Raw genomic sequence first — 19,433 nt, 5'->3', positions numbered from 1 at the left:
CTGTGGCCCCATATAGGCAGGCCAAAGATGAATAATCTGCCTCATTCCATCATAGAGCTGTTTTGTTATGCCAACTACCATGTAAAGGAAAATAGAAACGGGTTTTAGAGGCCTCCACTCCACACGGTAGAATAACTGTCCTGAATAAGAGATGTGCTTTTTCTGATTTTAAATAATTATTGTGACTCAAAATTAACATGACACAGTCGGATGTCTTTTCGATGCGACTTCGTCTCACAGCAGTTGTAGATCCGTAGGGGCCCCGATGGTCGCCTTGCACATTCTACCACAAAACCACAACAGTCCATTATGATTCAGCGACAAGGGAGCTGCCGTCTAGCTTTTAACTCTCCCTTTTAACTCTCCCCCCAAAAATCTCATACGGGTATAATCCTTCCCATCCTCCTGTCCTTGGGGACACTGGCCTGGGTCGCAGCGGCAAGAGCACCATTCAACATTTAGTGTGTGTGGGCCTCGCACTGTGGCGTCAGGGGAACATTATCAGCGTTATTGCCCAGCCACTTCTGGAAATGCCAACATTTGGTTGGATGGCGCATCTGAGAGGGCGGTAGGTGAAGCGTAGCCTAACCGTGAAGGGGCGCTCAGTGCCCGGAGAGGAAAGTTGGGAGATAAAGAGTGGTTATTTCCCTGAACAAAGGAGACTGGTGTTTCAACAACTGCCTTTCGGTGACAATGCTCACGTACTGCTAATGACCTCCAAGAGCTGTGTGCCGCATCACGGCCAGTGACAGTGAAAACATATCACTGCAAATGTTCTCTCCCTGGCTATATCTAGGCTATTCTATATATCTACTCAACTTCATTGCTTCCTCAATGTCGGTTGACTGTAGGATTTCTAATCTCCTTGCTAGGTTTGTTCAGTGCTGATGGCATTTGAATATAATCAAATGAGTCAACATCATTCTTTGACTAACACCACTGATTTACTTGAACAGGCTTAGCTATTCAAAGCAACTGGCGAAAGGTGGTAGTGTGGTATATATAACCTTACAGCCATCCTTGTTTGAATTTACACCATTCTAAATACCCAAGAGTCTGTCGTATGTCGTAATTCAAACTGTAAGCCTATGTTATACTAGTGTTTCATCCAAGCTATCACGTTCCATATCCATTCACAGCCATTTGAATGTTCAGCCCACAGATCGGAAAAGGTAACCTTTGGGGACCACTTTATCGCTACAAGTGTTTTGCTTGGCAAAAACAAGTTATGTAGGCCTAGCTGCTATCGGTCAGGGAAAGGGTAAGCAAACCAGGTGTAACATGCAAAGCAGGGCCCCTAAGTGGGTTAGTGACAGCCCAGTGTGGGGGCCCCACCATCAGTGGATGACATAATATATTTCCCTCGTCCCAGTTGTTGGAAAATTAACTCATCATTCATGCCTTGAGATCTACTGTGTTGGCCTGTCAAACCTTATCCAATGGATAGGAGGACCTACAGTGCCTTGCGAAAATATTCGGCCCCCTTGAACTTTGCGACCTTTTGCCACATTTCAGGCTTCAAACATAAAGATATAAAACTGTATTTTTTTGTGAAGAATCAACAACAAGTGGGACACAATCATGAAGTGGAACGACATTTATTGGATATTTCAAACTTTTTTAACAAAGCAAAAACTGAAAAATTGGGCGTGCAAAATTATTCAGCCCCCTTAAGTTAATACTTTGTAGCGCCACCTTTTGCTGCGATTACAGCTGTAAGTTGCTTGGGGTATGTCTCTATCAGTTTTGCACATCAAGAGACTGAATTTTTTTCCCATTCCTCCTTGCAAAACAGCTCGAGCTCAGTGAGGTTGGATGGAGAGCATTTGTGAACAGCAGTTTTCAGTTCTTTCCACAGATTCTCGATTGGATTCAGGTCTGGACTTTGACTTGGCCATTCTAACACCTGGATATGTTTATTTTTGAACCATTCCATTGTAGATTTTGCTTTATGTTTTGGATCAGTCTTGTTGGAAGACAAATCTCCGTCCCAGTCTCAGGTCTTTTGCAGACTCCATCAGGTTTTCTTCCAGAATGGTCCTGTATTTGGCTCCATCCATCTTCCCATCAATTTTAACCATTTTCCCTGTCCCTGCTGAAGAAAAGCAGGCCCAAACCATGATGCTGCCACCACCATGTTTGACAGTGGGGATGGTGTGTTCAGGGTGATGAGCTGTGTTGCTTTTACGCCAAACATAACGTTTTGCATTGTTGCCAAAAAGTTCAATTTTGGTTTCATCTGACCAGAGCACCTTCTTCCACATGTTTGGTGTGTCTCCCAGGTGGCTTGTGGCAAACTTTAAACAACACTTTTTATGGATATCTTTAAGAAATGGCTTTCTTCTTGCCACTCTTCCATAAAGGCCAGATTTGTGCAATATACGACTGATTGTTGTCCTATGGACAGAGTCTCCCACCTCAGCTGTAGATCTCTGCAGTTCATCCAGAGTGATCATGGGCCTCTTGGCTGCATCTCTGATCAGTCTTCTCCTTGTATGAGCTGAAAGTTTAGAGGGACGGCCAGGTCTTGGTAGATTTGCAGTGGTCTGATACTCCTTCCATTTCAATATTATCGCTTGGACAGTGCTCCTTGGGATGTTTAAAGCTTGGGAAATCTTTTTGTATCCAAATCCGGCTTTAAACTTCTTCACAACAGTATCTCGGACCTGCCTGGTGTGTTCCTTGTTCTTCATGATGCTCTCTGCGCTTTTGACGGACCTCTGAGACTATCACAGTGCAGGTGCATTTATACGGAGACTTGATTACACACAGGTGGATTGTATTTATCATCATTAGTCATTTAGGTCAACATTGGATCATTCAGAGATCCTCACTGAACTTCTGGAGAGAGTTATCTGCACTGAAAGTAAAGGGGCTGAATAATTTTGCACGCCCAATTTTTCAGTTTTTGATTTGTTAAAAAAGTTTGAAATATCCAATAAATGTCGTTCCATCTCATGATTGTGTCCCACTTGTTGTTGATTCTTCACAAAAAAATACAGTTTTCTATCTTTATGTTTGAAGCCTGAAATGTGGCAAAAGGTCGCAAAGTTCAAGGGGGCCGAATACTTTCGCAAGGCACTGTATGTCATCTAGTGCAGATGGTGTGAATAGAAGTAGTACTGGAATGTGCCTCTGGGGTGCCCTTGGGCCAAAAGAGGCCACTCCAAATGGACAGAAATACTGTCCTGAATTCAGCTCACTGGACACAGGGGTACACCTCCCCATACCAATGAGCAAAATAATACAGGTTTCATGAGATAAGACAAGTCTTAATATTATATAATTTAAGTACACTTACATTCAAACCAAAATGTCATGTATACAATTAGCAACTAATCGTCCTTTGTCCCTTTTGATTTACTATCTAAATATTGCTGGCATGAAGGCTGCAGAGCTGTTGCACTTGTTTTTTGGTGCAGTACGCCCTCTACAGGATATTAAATTAAATGGCAGAACTATCCTACAACCCTTAACCATCATTATCATCCTTTTGTCAAATAAGTTTGACAAAGACACATTGACGTTTTTTTTTTTTTTTTTTGCTCAAATGTATTTATTACTGTAATCAAACAGATATAGATGTGTGAAACAATGATGCCATCTCCAAGAATACTTTTGAGTGCATATAAAATACCATTGGACAGTGCAAAACACAATCCGTTTTGATCAGCTCAGTTTTTTTGGACTGTAAGGCACTACCCACCTTCAACTTACCATATGCACCTCTTGGAAGCTTAGTCCATGTAAGTTACAGGTAACTGCCAAAATAATGGAAACACTTGCATAAATGAGGGATACAAAGTATATTGAAAGCAGGTGCTTCCACACAGGTGTGGTTCCTGAGTTAGTGACCCTACGCCCTATTAAAAGGCACTTCATGATGGCGTTTCCTTTATTTTGGCAGTTAACTTCACTGGTGTTTCAAAACATGGAATGCCCAGATATGTTAATTGCAAAACGATCAAGATCAACAGTTAAAAATCTACAGAACGGGATGTTGGGTGTTCATACGGTACAATAATAATACTAATAATATTATATTTAATTTACAAAACCATCTGATAAAACTGAAGGGGAAAAAAGGCATCAGCTCAAGGCTCAGCATGGTTACAGGCTTTATCCCATTGACATCTCTTCTTACAGGTTAGTGAATCTAGGCTGGAGCTGTACTAGGGGAGGAAAGGGGGGGGGGGGGGGTACAGGTTGGTGTGATGTGGGTCATGCTCATTAGGGCACATGACAGAATACATTTTAAAATGTTTTACAACGGAAAATGTAAATGAGCGTGTTTCGGTCCATTTTTTCCCGATTGATACCTAATGGGCATGACTCTGGTTAGGCGCTCTGTCTGTGGGTCTCTGGGGGAGGATCTCCTCACAGCTTAGCCTTAGCCTGGAAGAAGCTCATGATGGCCTGCATGCACTCATCTGAGAGCCAGCGCTCCACCAGGCGCTCCACCTCCTGGTCGTTGACAGTGTGGAGACGTTCCTTCTCTGTCCCACGGATCAGTTGCTTGGACAGGGCTAGGGACTGGGCAGCCAGGGAACAGCCATGGGAAGAAAGTAGAGGTCAAATAGATAGGATTAGAAAAACTTTATAGTGTTCATACAAAATGCAGAAATGTGTCTTTGGTTTCATGCGGATCCGTAGGTAACCCATTCCGCCTGACAGAGCTGGTGTAATGGAGAATTGTTTTAAGATGGTCATACTATGGACGATTTAGCTATTGAATTAAGGACTCCTTTAGGTACAAAATATATATATGAACAAATAATTTGATATAATATTGAATTTAGCCTTTACTACAGCCCAGAGAAATGCATTGAATAACACATTCATATATGGCAAAAACCATAAGAAACAAGCTCTTGAAGTGTCTGTCTAGGAGATTTGTTTTAATTATTATAAAAAAAAAATGTGCCTTTATTTAACTAGGCAAGTCAGTTAAGAACAAATTCTTATTTTCAATGACGGCCTAGAAACAGTGGCCTGTTCAAGGACAGAACGACAGATTTGTACCTTGTCAGCTCGGGGGTTTGAACTTGCAACCTTCCGGTTACTAGTCCAACGCACTAGGCTACCCTGCCGCCCCACCAGAGATATAGGAACACTCCAGAAATATACTGTGCATTCAAAAGTGTTCAGACCCCTTGACTTTTCCACATTTTGTTACATTAGTCTTAATCTAAAATTGATTAAATAGGAGGTTTCCCCTGGGACAAACATGTCAGGTAGCCTTAAACAAGCTTCCCACAATAAGTTGGGTGAATTTTGGCCCATTCCTCCTGACAGGGCAAGAGTAACTGAGTCAGGTTTGTAGGCCTTCTTGCTTGCACACGCTTTTTCAGTTCGACCCACAAATTTTTCTATAGGATTGAGGTCAGGGCTTTGTGATGGCCACTCCAATACCTGGACTTAGTTGTCCTTAAGCCATTTTGCACCAACTTTGGAAGTATGCTTGGGGTCATTGTCCATTTGGAAGACCCATTTGTGATCAAGCTTTAACTTCCTAACTGATGTTTTGAGATGTTGCTTCAATATATCCAAAAAATATTCCTCCTCATGATGCCATCTATTTTGTGAAGTGCACCAGTCCCTCCTGCAGCAAATCACCTGCACAACATGATGCTGCCACCTCCGTGCTTCACGGTTGGGATGGTGTTCTTCGGCTTGCAAGCTCCACCTTTTTACTGCAAACATAATGATGGTCATTATGGCCAAACAGTTCCATTTTTGTTTCATCAGACCAGAGGATATTTCTCAAAAAAGTACGATCTTTGTCCCCATGTGCAGTTGCAAACCGTAGTCTGGCTTTTTTATGGCTGTTTTGGAGCAGTGGCATCTTCCTTGCTGAGTGGCCTTTCAGGTTATGTCGATATAGGACTCTTTTACAGTTATACTGTGGATATAGATACTTTTGTACAGGTTTCCTTCAGTATCGTCACACGGTCCTTTACTGTTGATCTGGAATTGATTTGCACTTTTCACACCAAATTACGTTAATCTCTAGGAGACAGAACGCATCTCCTTCCTGAGCAGTATAATGGCTGTGTGGTCCCACAGTGTTTATACTTGCGTACTATTGTTTGTACAGATGAACGTGGTACCTTCAGGTGTTTGGAAATTGCTCCCAAGGATGAACCAGACTTGTGGAGGTCTACAATTTTTTTCTGAGGTCTTGGCTGATTTCTTTGGATTTCGAGCAAAGAGGCACTGAATTTGAAGGTAGGCCTTGAAATACATCCACAGGTATAGGTAGGGAAAAATACAATCTTTTTTCATTTGTTCATTTTCGCATGCAACGAAGGCATCAAACCTGCGAATTTATGAATGATTTGTATACATTTACATTGTGTATTGGTTATGCCTCACCCAGTAGTAACAATAATAAGGGAATGATACCCCCTAAACAGCACAAAGCAGAATCAAAGGCTTACTATGAGATTAAATATATTTTGGCATGCATGACAAACAATTTTAGGCTCAGCTCTTCTACCGATCTGAAGCAAAACAATCTTCAAGCATTATACAATGGCCCAGTTGTCTGTAACTCATTGCCAATTGTGCAAATATTGTAGCCTTGCCATCATTGCCATGCAGACTTAATGACGCATTCCTGTAAAATTTTCTCTGCTTATGTTAGCGATTATGTAATATTGGGGTCTAGATATACTGCCATATCATATACTGGTGACAGTTTTGAATATTCAACTGCGCTGTCCATCAGATCAGCTTGGGACTTGTTGAAAAATGTGTCAATGAACTTCAATTTGCACGATTTGGCACCCTCTGGTCCACGGAAGCGCAACTACGGCCAATAATAACATCATTCAAAATTCCTGGAACATTCAAAAGGAATTTCTGTAAAATACAACCAGCTTTCATCAATTTTGATACGTTCCAGGAATATATTCCACAAAATGCACAAACGTCTGACTTTCAATATTTACTGGGGCTTTGACTCACATTTCTGGGCAGCTTGGCATAGGCCTTGAGTCTGGTGGCCACCTCGGTCTGGAAGCTGCTGTCAGGGAAGACCTCGGTCACCAGGCCCTGGGCACAAGCTTGGACGGCACTCAGCTTCTTGTTGAACAGCAGCATCTCACTGGCCTAGTCACAGAGCATGGCAATGTCTATTAGTGTAATTTCATTCAATTCCAATTGCAAATGAAATACATTCAACTAAAATACAGAAGTATAAAAAAAATAGTTGATCCATATCTGAAACTTTGCCTTTTTTGCATCAATCATGCATTGATGTTAGAAAAAGGGAAACTGAGAAGAACTGTCTGAGAATACCCCTCTATGAAGTGCAACATTTGCAGCAAAAGAACAAGGTTGTGCATCCATACCTTTGCATTGCCCATTATTTTAGGGAAGGTGTAAGAGGAGCAGCCTTCTGGGCTCTGTCCCAGCTGGCTGAAGGGGGTGTGGAATGTAGCCTGTTTGGAGGGGGAAGAAGCATACGTTAGGCAGGAACACCCCCACCCTCTTACTGCAGAGTATAGTGAAGCATGGAAGTGGAGAATGGCAATGTGGACGTAGTGGTAAGGGCGTAGTGGTCACAACAATCGTGACCAAGCTTGGCAGGTATATTAGTGCTGGTGGGCAGGAACAAAAGCTTGGGGACCCAGTATCTCTCCAGGAGTGTAGTTGGAAACCAGGTTTGGGTTCAATTCCAGGTAAATCAGGAAGTACACTGAAATTCCAATTATCTTCAATGCTTTTCAATGAGGAACATTTGGAATTGGGTTTACCTTCTGAATTGACTGGAATTGAAGTTGACCCCAACCCTGATATAAACCAATGCTAATATCGTATTATCATCAACTAACAGACATGTATAGAGATCGACCGATCGGCATGGCCGAATAGTTAGGGCCGATTTCAAGTTCTCATAACAATTGGTAATCGGCCTTTTTGGACGCCGATTATGGCCTATTACATTGCAATCCACGAGGAGACTGCGTGGCAGGCTGACCACCTGTTACGCGAGTGCAGCATCAAAAGGACCTTGTGGCTGCAAGGAAGTCGCTAGCTAGCATTAAACTTATCTTATTAAAAACAAACAATCAATCTTCACATAATGTCACGCCCTGGTCTTAGTATTTTGTGTTTTCTTTATTAATTTGGTCAGGCCAGGGTGTGACATGGGTTTTGTATGTGGTGTGTTTTGTCTTGGGGTTTTTGTTAGGTATTAGGTTTGTGGCTTAGTAGGGGTATCTAGTATAGTCTATGGCTGTCTGGAGTGGTCCTCAATCAGAGTATAGGCTGTTAGGTTTTCGTGTTACGTTTCTTGTTTTTGTATTGTTCGTTGTTTCATCTTTATTAAAGATGTAAAGTATAAAAAATTACCATGCTGCATTTTGGTCCGCCTCTCCTTCACCACAGGAAAACCCTTACAGAATCACCCACTACAACAGGACCAAGCGGCGTGGTGACAGGCAGCGGCAGCAGGAGCTACGAAGTCTGGAGTATACGACTTGGGAGGAAATAGACAGGTGGGCGGTCGACCCAGGGAGAGTGCCGGAGCCCGCCTGGGATTCGCTGGAGCAGTGCGAAGAGGGGTATAGGAGAATGGAGTTGGAGAGACAAGCACGGCGGCGCGGACGTAAGCCCGAGAGTCAGCCCCAAAAATGTATTGGGGGGGGGCTCAGGGAGAGTGTGGCAGAGTCAGGAGTCAGACCTGAGCCAACTCCCCCTGTTTATCGTGAGGAGCCAAGGAGGAGCCCAGAACCAGAGCCGTGTTGGAGGTGAGCGAAGCAGAGACTGAAGGAGTTAATGGGGAAATTGGAGGAGAGAGTTATGAGGGAGTTGCTGTGTTGGTGCTTTAGGTACGGAATTCGCCCGACGGAGCGTGTCGGGGATTTGATGGCACCTGGGTCAGCGCTCCATACTCGTCCTGAGGTGCGTGTTAGTCGGCTGGTGAAGATTGTGCCAGCCTCACGCACCAGGCCTCCTGTGCACCTCCCTAGCCTTGCACGTCCTGTGCCAGCCCTGCTCTCAAGCTCTCCAGTACGCCTTCACGGTCCAGTCCATCCTATGCCACCTCCACACACCAGTCCTCCGGTGGAAGCTCCCCGCACCAGGCTTTCTGTGCGTGTCCAGTACCACCAGTGCCAGCACCACGCATCAGGCCTACAGTGCACCTCGCCTGTCCAGCACTGCCAGAGCCTTCCTCCTCTCCAGCGCTGCCGGAGTCTCCCTCCTATCTAGCGCTGCCAGAGCCTTCCTCCTCTACAGCGCTGCCGGAATCTGCCGCCTGTTTAGCGCTGCCAGAGCCTTCCGCCTCTACAGCGCTGCCGGAGTCTCCCGCCTGTTCAGCACAGTCGGAGCCTTCCTCCTCTACAGCGCTGCCGGAGTCTCCCGCCTGTTCAGCACTGCCAGTCTGCAAGGAGCTGCCAGTCAGCATGGAGCAGCCAGTCAGCATGGAGCAGCCAGAACCGCCAGTCAGCCAGGATCTGCCAGAACCGCCAGTCAGCCAGGATCTGCCAGAACCACCAGTCAGCCTGGATCTGCCAGTTCCATTAACCTGCCTGAGCTTCCTCTCAGTGCCGAGCTTCCCCTCAGTCCCGAGCTGCCCCTCAGTGCCGAGCTGCCCCTCAGTGCCGAGCTGCCCCTCAGTGCCGAGCTGCCCCTCAGTGCCGAGCTGCCCCTCAGTGCCGAGCTGCCCCTCAGTGCCGAGCTGCCCCTCAGTCCAGTGGGGCCCTTGGTGAGGACTACTAGGCCAAGGTCGGCGGCGAGGGTCACCTATCTAAGGACGCGAGGCAAAGGGACTAAGACTTTGTTAGAGTGGGGTCCACGTCCCGCGCCGGAGCCGCCACCGTGGACAGACGGGGGGGGGGGGGGGGGGGGGGTTCTGTCACGCCCTGGTCTTAGCATTTTGTGTTTTCTTTATTAATTTGGTCAGGCCAGGGTGTGACATGGGTTTTGTATGTGGTGTGTTTTGTCTTGGGGTTTTTGTTAGGTATTGGGTTTGTGGCTTAGTAGGGGTATCTAGTATAGTCTATGGCTGTCTGGAGTGGTTCTCAATCAGAGGCAGGTGTTTATCGTTGTCTCTGATTGGGAACCATATTTAGGCATCCATATTCTTTGAGTGTTTCGTGGGTGATTGTTCCTGTCTTTGTTTTGGCTCGTTGCGAACTGTTGAAAGGCCATTTATTTCTAACAAAGACTGTAATTAAGTCGCCAGAATTGTACATAATTGACATAACATTGAAGGTTGTGCAATGTAACAGTAATATCTAAACTTAGGGTTGCCACCCGTTCAATAAAATACGGAACGGTTCCGTATTTCACTGAAAGAATAAACGTTTTGTTTTCGAAATGATAGTTTCCGGATTTGACCACATTAATGACCAAAGGCTCGTATTTCTGTGTGTTTATTATATTATAATTAAAATATGATTTGATATTTGATAGAGCAGTCTGACTGAGCGATGGTAGGCAGCAGCAGGCTCGCAAGGATTCATTCAAACAGCAGCTCTTAGCAATGTTTATGACTTCAAGCCTATCAACTCCCGAGATTAGGCTGCCAATACTATAGTGCCTATAAGAACATCCAATAGTCAAAGGTATATGAAATACAAATGGTAGAGAAATAGTAATAGAGAAATAGTCCTATAGTAACTACAACCTAAAAACTTCTTAACTGGGAATATTGAAGACTCATGTTAAAAAGGAACCACCAGCGGTCATTTGTTCTCTCATGTTCTGAGCAAGGAACTTAAATGTTAGTTTTTTTTACATGGCACTTATTGCACTTTTACTTCTCCAACACTGTTTTTGCATTACATGAACCAAATTGAACATGTTTCATTATTTATTTGAGACTACATTTATTTATGTATTAAGTTAAAATAAGTGTCCATTGTTCATTCAGTATTGTTCATTACAAATACATATAAAAATCGGTATCAGCTTTTTTGGTACTCCAATAATCGGTATCGGCGTTGAAAAATCCTAATCGGTCAACCTCTCATAGAGATACAATATAAATGTGTTCTTAGCCAGCAATGAGTGGACATGACAAACCACCTTACCCTCTCTGTGGCATAGACAATCTCGAACAGCCCCAGTAGAGTGACAGACACGCCCACAGCCGGACCATTGACCACTGCAACCAGGGGCTTAGGGAAGTCGATGAACGCTTTGACAAACTCCCTACACACACACACACACACACACACACACACTGATTTGTCAACAGATGATATCAACAGCATTAGGAAAAAGGTTCCTTCAAGGTAAACTTTTGCCTGCTCCTCTTGGGTAAAGACGTTACCTTAGCAACTCGCCTGCATCCTTTGCCATCTGCTCGATTCCACCCTCGGGGATTTTGGTGAAGTTTGTCAGGTCATTGCCACTGCAGTAGAAGTCTCCACTACCTTGAGGGGGTCAATTAGGGAGAGCCACTTAGAGCAATTGAGAAGACTGGAGCAGTGCAAGTTACTGTATCACGGCAAAGCCTTGGAGGTCGAAAGAAAGAAAAGCCGGAACACAGTAAATCTTGCTCCCACATGCTTTTTTCCATGCACCATAATATACTGTGTGGTGGCTTTTCTTTATTCCTAGCGTTTCATTTCTGGGCCAGCAAAAGAGTGCATATTCATATCACTGATAGTCTCTCCATAACGCATTCATGACTTCCATTGGAGAAATTGGTTGGTTTGGCTCTTACCTGTGATTACAGTAATGACAGAGTCATCTTTGCCAGCTTGCTCCAAAGCCTTGATGACCTCGTTGTACATCTGGATATCAAGAGGGAAACCATTTTAAATAACAGAATTGAAGAGCTGGATGATTACTGGATGTTTGTAATTGCTCTTCTCATAGACAGTAAGCAAATCGTTCACTATGACAAGGCATTTCATTGATGAAACACAAAAATCATACCACAACGTCGGTAACACTTAGCCTTAGGATACTCTATGGTTTCACAATGTTGTGTAGTACTTACTACTGTGAAACCCATCTACAAAATATGTCTACCATTTAGACTGCCGCTGATGTTGGGCGGTGGGAAATAGACTATGACACGAATGCTTAATAAATGTATTCATTTGAAATACCTCCACAGTGATGGCGTTTTTCTTCTGTGGCCTGTTGAGGCGGATAGTGGTGATGTTGTCCTCCGTGGAGACCAGCAGCGTATCAAAGGTAGCAGCGCTCCCAGTGGGCTGTGCGGCTACCGCAGGCCCCTCGGCAGCCAGCAGAGAATCGATCAAGTCCACATACTGCTGTCTGGCATCCTCCTGAGAGGAAGGGAAAAAGGAGATGTACAGTGTATTAATTCCTGTCTGTCAATTTCATTGTGTGAAGACAATGGCACATCTCCACATCGTGATGACAACTGAGTTTTTAAGTGTTCTTTTATTGGCTTTGGGTGACATTCAGTAAGAATGGCTGATTCTAATATGGTTTTGTTTTTTTTAACTACTATCATTTTTGTCTGTGTTTGAAATTGCTCGCAAGTCGTGTGTTTGTCTGTTGTTTTTAATAAACTTGGGAAGAATAGTCTTAAAATGGACAACTGGGTATCTTAATAAAAGATGTATGAGTGGTGTTATGTACACGGAGTTCCACAGGGATGCTGACCCATGTTGACTCCAATGCTTTCCACAGTTGTGTCAAGTTGGCTGGATGTCCTTTGGGTGGTGGACCATTCTTGATACACACAGGAAACTGTTGAGGGTGAAAAACCCAGCAGAGTTGCAGTTCTTGACATAAACCGATGCGCCTGGCACCTACTACCATACCCGGTTCAAAGACAAATCTTTTCTCTTGCCTAGTCTGAAAAGGCACACATTCATAATCCATCTCAATTGTTTCAAGGCTTAAAAATCCTTCTTTAACCGGTCTCCTCCCTTTCATCCACACTGATTAAAGTGGATTTAATAAAGTGACATCAATAAGGGGTCATAGATTTCACCTCGATTCACCTGGTCAGTCTATGTAATAAAAATAATGTTTTGTATACTCCGTGTATATGCAATGTTGGAATGTAGATTACCTGAGATACAGAACCCAGAGACTTCCAGGCATCCCATTTGGCCTTGCCGACAAAGTCGAGCATCCCTGGCTTTGGGGTGTTACAGGGTCCCTGAGTAGCCTAGTAAGACACCAAAAGAGAGAAGAGGAGATACTGAAATGAGATACAGCCGGTGTCTCTAGTACACTTTAAGCCCTTACTGTACTTGTCCTGTTTCCTTCATGAACTCTGACAGGTGAACAATCTAGGTCATTTTCACTAGATATCAGATGGAAGCAAACAGATTGAAACAGGGGGTGATACCTTGGATAGCTTTCTAATCATTAAAACATACACAGCAAATTATCCAGTGTTAAATCAAAATTGAAAGTGTGGGGCCATATACACACTATAATCCGTGTTAAATTAACACACTGCTTAGTGTCAGACCTTATTCAATAATTTCCCAGAGTGCCTTGCCTTTCAAATTAATTCTAGTTACCACCAATGACTATTTGTTAGTGAGTGACAGAAGCATGGTTATTGCGTTCACAAAATTTTCAGTCCTATGAACTTCAAGTCAAATCAAATGTTATTTGTCACATGCGCCGAATACAACAGGTGGTAGCTTATTTACAAGCCCTTAACCAACAATGCAGTTAAGAAAAAATATGGGTTAAGAAAATATTTACTAAATTTTAACAATAACGAGGCTATGTACATTATACAGGGGGTACCGGTACCGAGTCAATGTGCGTGGGTCCAGGTTAGTCAAGCTAATTGAAGTAACATGTACAGTATCAGTCAATAGTTTAGACACCTACTCATTCCAGGGTTTTGATTTATTTTTACTATTTTCTACATTGTAGAATAATACTGAAGACATCAAAACTATTAAATAACACATGGAATCATGTATTAACCAACAACAACAAAAAAGTTCAAATTATATTTTATATTCTTCAAAATAGCCACCCTTTGCCTTAAATGACAGCTTTGTACACTCTTGGCATTCTCTCAACAAGCTCCTTGAGGTGGAATCACTTGGAAGTCACCTGGAATGCATTTGAATGAACAGGTGTGCCTTGTTAAGTTAATTTGTGGAATTTATTTCCTTCTTAATGAGTTTGAACCAATCACTTGTGACAAGGTAGGGGCGGTAAAAGACCAATTCCATATTATGGCAAGAACAGCTCAAATATGCAAAGAGAAACAGCAGTCCATCATGACTTTAACCTCTACGGGATCAGTGCCGTGCCCGTGCCGTGCCCCCCCCCCCCCCCCGCCCACACGGGACTGTTGACCTAACGTGCGCTAATGTGGTTAGCATGACGTAAGTAACAAGAACATTTCCCAGGAGATAAACATGTCTTATATGGGCAGAAAACTTAAATTCTTGTTAATCTAACTGCACTGTCCAATTTACATTAGCTATTAAAGTGAAACAAATACAATGGAATTGTTTGAGGAGAGTGTACAACAAAACTTCACGCAACTGGTTTGATACATTCACCTCTGAAGGTAAATACTGTACTTCCATTCAGTAATCTTGCTCTGATTTGTCATCCTGAGGGTCTCAGATAAAATGTAGCATAGATTTGTTTGATAAAATCTATTTTTATATTCAAAATGTAGGAACTGGATTATACAGTTTGAACCACTGCTGATGCGTGTCGCCACCTGGGTGTCAGAAGGCTGGAAGGAGATAAGTAGTTAAGTGTCATCCGCATAGCAATGATAGGAGAGACCATGTGATGATATGAAAGAGCTGAGAATCTTGCCGTATAGAAAGAAGAGAGGGCCTAAAACTGAGCCCTGGGGGACACCAGTAGTGAGAGTACGTGGTGAAGACACAGATCCTCTCCACATCACCTGTTAGGAGCGGCCTGCCAGGTAGGATGAAATCCAAGAGTGTGCATAGCATGAGACACCCAGCTCTGAGGGTGGAGAGGAGGATCTGATGGTTCACAGTGTCAAAGGCACCGGAAAGATCTAGGAGGATGAGAACAGAGGAGAGCGAGTCAGCTTTGGCAGTGCTGAGAGCCTCCGTGATAGAGAAGAGCAGTCGCGTTTAAGTGACCGGTCTTGAAGCCTGCCTGGTTAAGGTCAAGATGTTCATTCTGAGAGAGATAACAAGAAAGTTTATCAGAGACAGTATGCTCAAGTGTTTTGGAAAGAAAGAAAAAAGGGATACAGGTCTATAGTTTTTGACGTCAGATGAGTCCAGTGTTGGGTTCTTGAGGGGGGGAGCAACTAGGGCCACTTTGAAGTCAGAGGGAACACAGCCAGTGGTCAGGGATGAAGGAAGTGAGGAATGAGAGAAGGTCTCAAGAGATGGTCTGGAGAAGGGAGGAGAGGATAGGGTCGAGCGGGCAGGTTGTCAGGTGGTCAGACCTCACTAGTTGCAGGATGTCATCTGGAGATAGAGGGAAGAAAGAGGTCAAGGTTTAGGGTAGTTCTGTGTATGTGAGACCAGTGGACTCAATAGGCTGAGTGAATGAGTAGCGAATGTCGTCAACCTTTTTGTCACCAAAGTGATTGACAAAGTCGTCTGCAGAAGGTGGAAGAGTTTAGGGTTAGAGGCAGAAGCTTGAAATTTAGAGTGATAAATAACTAAGTAAGATACTCAAGTGAGAAAGTGGTGTGATGAACCTCCTCTCTTTCCTTCCTCAAATAACTCAGCAGAAAAGTCCTCATTTCAGCAACAGCCTTAGTTTTGCGACAAAACCACCACTGACACAACCGCGGCTGAGATACCAGGGGAGACAGAATAACTAATTGCTAATTGCCTAGCCGAGGTAGAGAGCACATATCCTGTACCAATTGCTGATTGCCTCGGAGAGGTGAAACCACTCCCCCTCCAATACAGCCATTGATTACCAAAACAAGTCACAAATTGCCCTGCCCATTTATCCTGGTTGATGTGTAAACAACAATCTGCATATTATGAACAGTCAGCAGTTCACACACTAAGTAAGCAACTGGGAAGACAGGTAGCACTTAAAGTAGATGGCCCTAGCTAGCAAAAAGAAAGTACTAAACCACAACAGATAAAGACAAAAAATGATACTTATCACTCCTGGAGATATCAGGAGTGCTCTAGCTATAGAATGTAAAACTCTACAATTCACTCGAAAGGCATGGCACGCTAGGAAATATTCAAATAAGGTTTAACACTAAGCAGTGTGTTAATTTAACACTGTATCTATATGGTCCCCCTCTTTCAGTGTTGATTTAACACTGGAGAATTTTCTGTGTACAGTACAATGAAAACTTGTATTTTTGCTGAAACAGCATCAAACATGCAAGCACCCGACCCCACACACACAGACAGCCTAAGAGCCGCACAGAGTCCGTTGAAGTAAGTTGAGTCACCCGAGATGATGCCAGCAACCCTCAAGATTTTTTTTGTTAGCCCCCCTGCTACTCAATACAACTGTGACACAGCAAAATAAAAAAGGAGCACCCCTTCTATCTATCATACTCTTGATCAATGTTCCCTCTAAGCTACGCAGAAGAAATATCAGCCAGTGCAGAGAAGCACAAAATTGAACTTCAAGAGTTTTCCCCTTTGGTTAACATTGTCAACATTTTGCTCTACTGTGGAAACGGTGCTCGAATCAATGCAATATTAACCACTTTCAATGTAACATACAAAAACAAAATGAACTATGCAAGACTTAATATGCAAAACTACCTGTGCAAGAGATTTGCTTGTAGGCATAGCGCATCAGAGTAAGATTCTATTGCATTGACAGGCATGACTCACGCCAGTCGTCGACACAGACCGGTGCGCCATAAGCAATCAGAGCTGCAGTAGGCCTATATGCAAATAGACATTGCCATATATGGATCTGTGCCATTCACTTTGAACTGGACTGTGTTTACAGCATGAGTGGTCACAAGTAGATGTGCTTGTTTTCAGATCAAAGCAAGAGCTACATGTAGCCAGCCACCTGTGCACATTTGTTCATATTCTTTGCTAGTTAGTGAGTAATCCCAGTATCCCAGTTATAGCTAACTTCTAGTTAACAAAGAGGGAGTGGTTGTTTCATATAAGAGCACAAAATGTGTGCATTTCTAGCCATCTGAAGAGCTAGTCAGTTAAAGAGCTTTTTTAAATTTCTTAAAAAGGGCCCGTGTTGTATTTTAAGACGGTCTTGAATAAGTTAAGTAGCCTATAGGCAGAGGGTAGCATTATTTGTTTGATTCTCTGTAATAAGGGTATTGGAATAATAATGCATTTTATTTTGTAAAGTGGTTTCTTGCATCAAATGACAACATTTTCAGTCACCTTGTCTGAAGGACATGTGGATAAACAGGTTAATGTCACTCCCTGCATGTTATTTTCTCATGGAATGTAGGCCTACATTGAACATCACACATTTGCTGCTGCTGAATGATAGAATAGCTTTTTCCATGTTAAAATATTATGGGATGCATTTTATCCACTGTTTTTGATGGTAGGCCTACGTTATCAAATAGCCACAGTAGCCAACTTGACCATTTAAAACTGTAACTTATAGCGGATACAGCCTCAGGGTTCACAGTAAAAGCACACTAGAAGTTGCACCGAATTTTCACAACTAAAGTTTGTGCTCAGCAGACCTGAAATTTGCTCATTACTGAAAAAGATTAGAGGGAACATTGCTCGATGTTCAGAAACATGACAGCCAAGTAGCTAAGACTAAAGCACAATGACCTCTAACCTGTTTGAAGAGAGCATAGATTTTCAGCTTGGCCTCATTGCCAGGATCTTCCTTCAGCGTTCCCATCTGACTCTTGGCATGATTGAATTGCTCCACCGTCGCCCCCATCATAGAACCAGTCATGTGCAGCTTCAGAGTGGGAATGTGCGTGACTTGGACTGCCCTGAAGAGATGATTTCAGGTCAAATTAGTGACATAAGTGGTACGGTTTCAAAAACAATTACTGACTGCCACAAAGACTAAATAATATTATAAGCCAAATTGTTTCAATTAAATAGCCAAGCACAAATGAACTGAACTTGGCTGACGGCATTAAACTAGATCCAAACACCTACAGTGGCCTTTCTAAATAATTTGTGGTATTATATATGAGCAGGATCAGGAACAGGACGAAAGATAATTTACTGGGAGTTACAGTACAGTTTGTGATACAATGTAGTGACAGCATTGGATGGGCCATCAAGAATGAGTTGTAACCTTTCCTCTGGTTTTTATTCATGGTAGCTAGTTAGACCTTAGAGTGGGTCTTTGGATAGACACGGAACCTAGCTCCGTCTGGTTGTGGGGCCAAGGGCAGCTAGCTGTTGAACGGCTAACTGAGTAACTAGCCTTTCAACAACCAGCTATGCCCTTTGCCCCACATCCTAGCAACAGGTCATCGTGTAAGTGTTTTTCGTGGTAGCTGATACGTTGGAATGTTAGGTCATGAACATCCTGTTTTTATATTGTCATTTGCTGCTGTAACTGAAGTCGACTGTGGTATTTTGGACGTAAAAACGGCAGAATTGCAGAATAACTGCAGTTATTCTGCACTCTGACTGCAATCTTATTTTCGTCAGGGATACGGAAGCACCCTAGAACAGCTGAGCGATAGCTAACTTGAGCTAACCTAGCAAGCTAAACTTAATTTCAAGCAAGACAGACAGCCCTAGCTCGTTCAGAACATGACACCCTTTAAATACAGGCAGAGTTTTAACAGACTCTCGTGCCAACCAGCCAAAACTGCATGGTGAAGATACAATAATAACTATTCGCAATGACGATTAGGCTACTGTTATAACGGTAGCTAAACTAACTAGCTCCCGTCATACAGGACAGCTAAACTAAAAATCTTCTTAAATTAGCCGGGCTAATTTACTGTTACTATGTCTATGGTTTGACCTCAAATCCGTGCAACATAGGCTACATTGCAAGTGATGGGATTCTTTATAGCTAATCTTACCTGACAAATCGCCACGGAGAAATTTTGCGTAAAGCCACAGCCATGACAGATTGGTAATTTCAGTCCAAAATACAATAACTTGGATGTTCAAGACAATCCAGCGAAATGAATTAGCTGTTTACAATATTGAACCCTCCCCTTGACCTTCGTTGTCCTTCACCATTGGCTAAGGCATTTGCACCACCCTTTCCATGAAGGGTGCGTTCCAGGCTGTTGTCGTGTTGCTCAGGTGATGACCGTGGGGACTGGGGAGCCTTGCGCAAATCGTTCCCCACGGAGTTATATACAGTACCACTCAAAAGTTTGGACACAACTACTCATTCAAGGGTTTTTCTTTATTTGTACTATTTTATAAATTTTAGAATAATAGTGATGTCATCAAAACAATGAAATAACACATATGGAATCAGTAGTACCCAAAAAACCATTAAACAAATTCTTCAAAGTAGCCACCCTTCGCCTTGATAACAGCGTTGCGCATTCTTGGCATTCTCTCAACCAGCTTCACCTGGAATGCTTTTCCAACAGT

The 19,433-nt window shown here is 43.2% G+C and overlaps 1 protein-coding gene across 1 annotated transcript; it reads right to left on the bottom strand.

The window, feature by feature from the left end:
- Positions 1-3,526: 3,526 nt before the first annotated feature.
- Positions 3,527-19,196, bottom strand: eci2 (enoyl-CoA delta isomerase 2). The gene is made up of 10 exons (XM_021563083.3): positions 18,905-19,196; positions 17,683-17,845; positions 13,016-13,114; positions 12,075-12,257; positions 11,684-11,753; positions 11,288-11,390; positions 11,046-11,166; positions 7,356-7,445; positions 6,970-7,113; positions 3,527-4,533 (listed from the first exon to the last, which is right to left on the bottom strand). Exons 1-10 carry the CDS (start codon positions 18,946-18,948, stop codon positions 4,378-4,380), a joined length of 1,173 nt encoding a protein of 390 aa, XP_021418758.1. The 5' UTR covers positions 18,949-19,196; the 3' UTR covers positions 3,527-4,377.
- Between the last annotated feature and the right edge of the window lie 237 nt (positions 19,197-19,433).

The sequence above is a fragment of the Oncorhynchus mykiss genome, chromosome 15 (assembly GCF_057628025.1).
Source record: "Oncorhynchus mykiss isolate SJ-2025 chromosome 15, ASM5762802v1, whole genome shotgun sequence".
Taxonomy (NCBI): Eukaryota; Metazoa; Chordata; class Actinopteri; order Salmoniformes; family Salmonidae; genus Oncorhynchus; species Oncorhynchus mykiss.
This window is presented reverse-complemented; position numbering and strand designations above follow the sequence as displayed.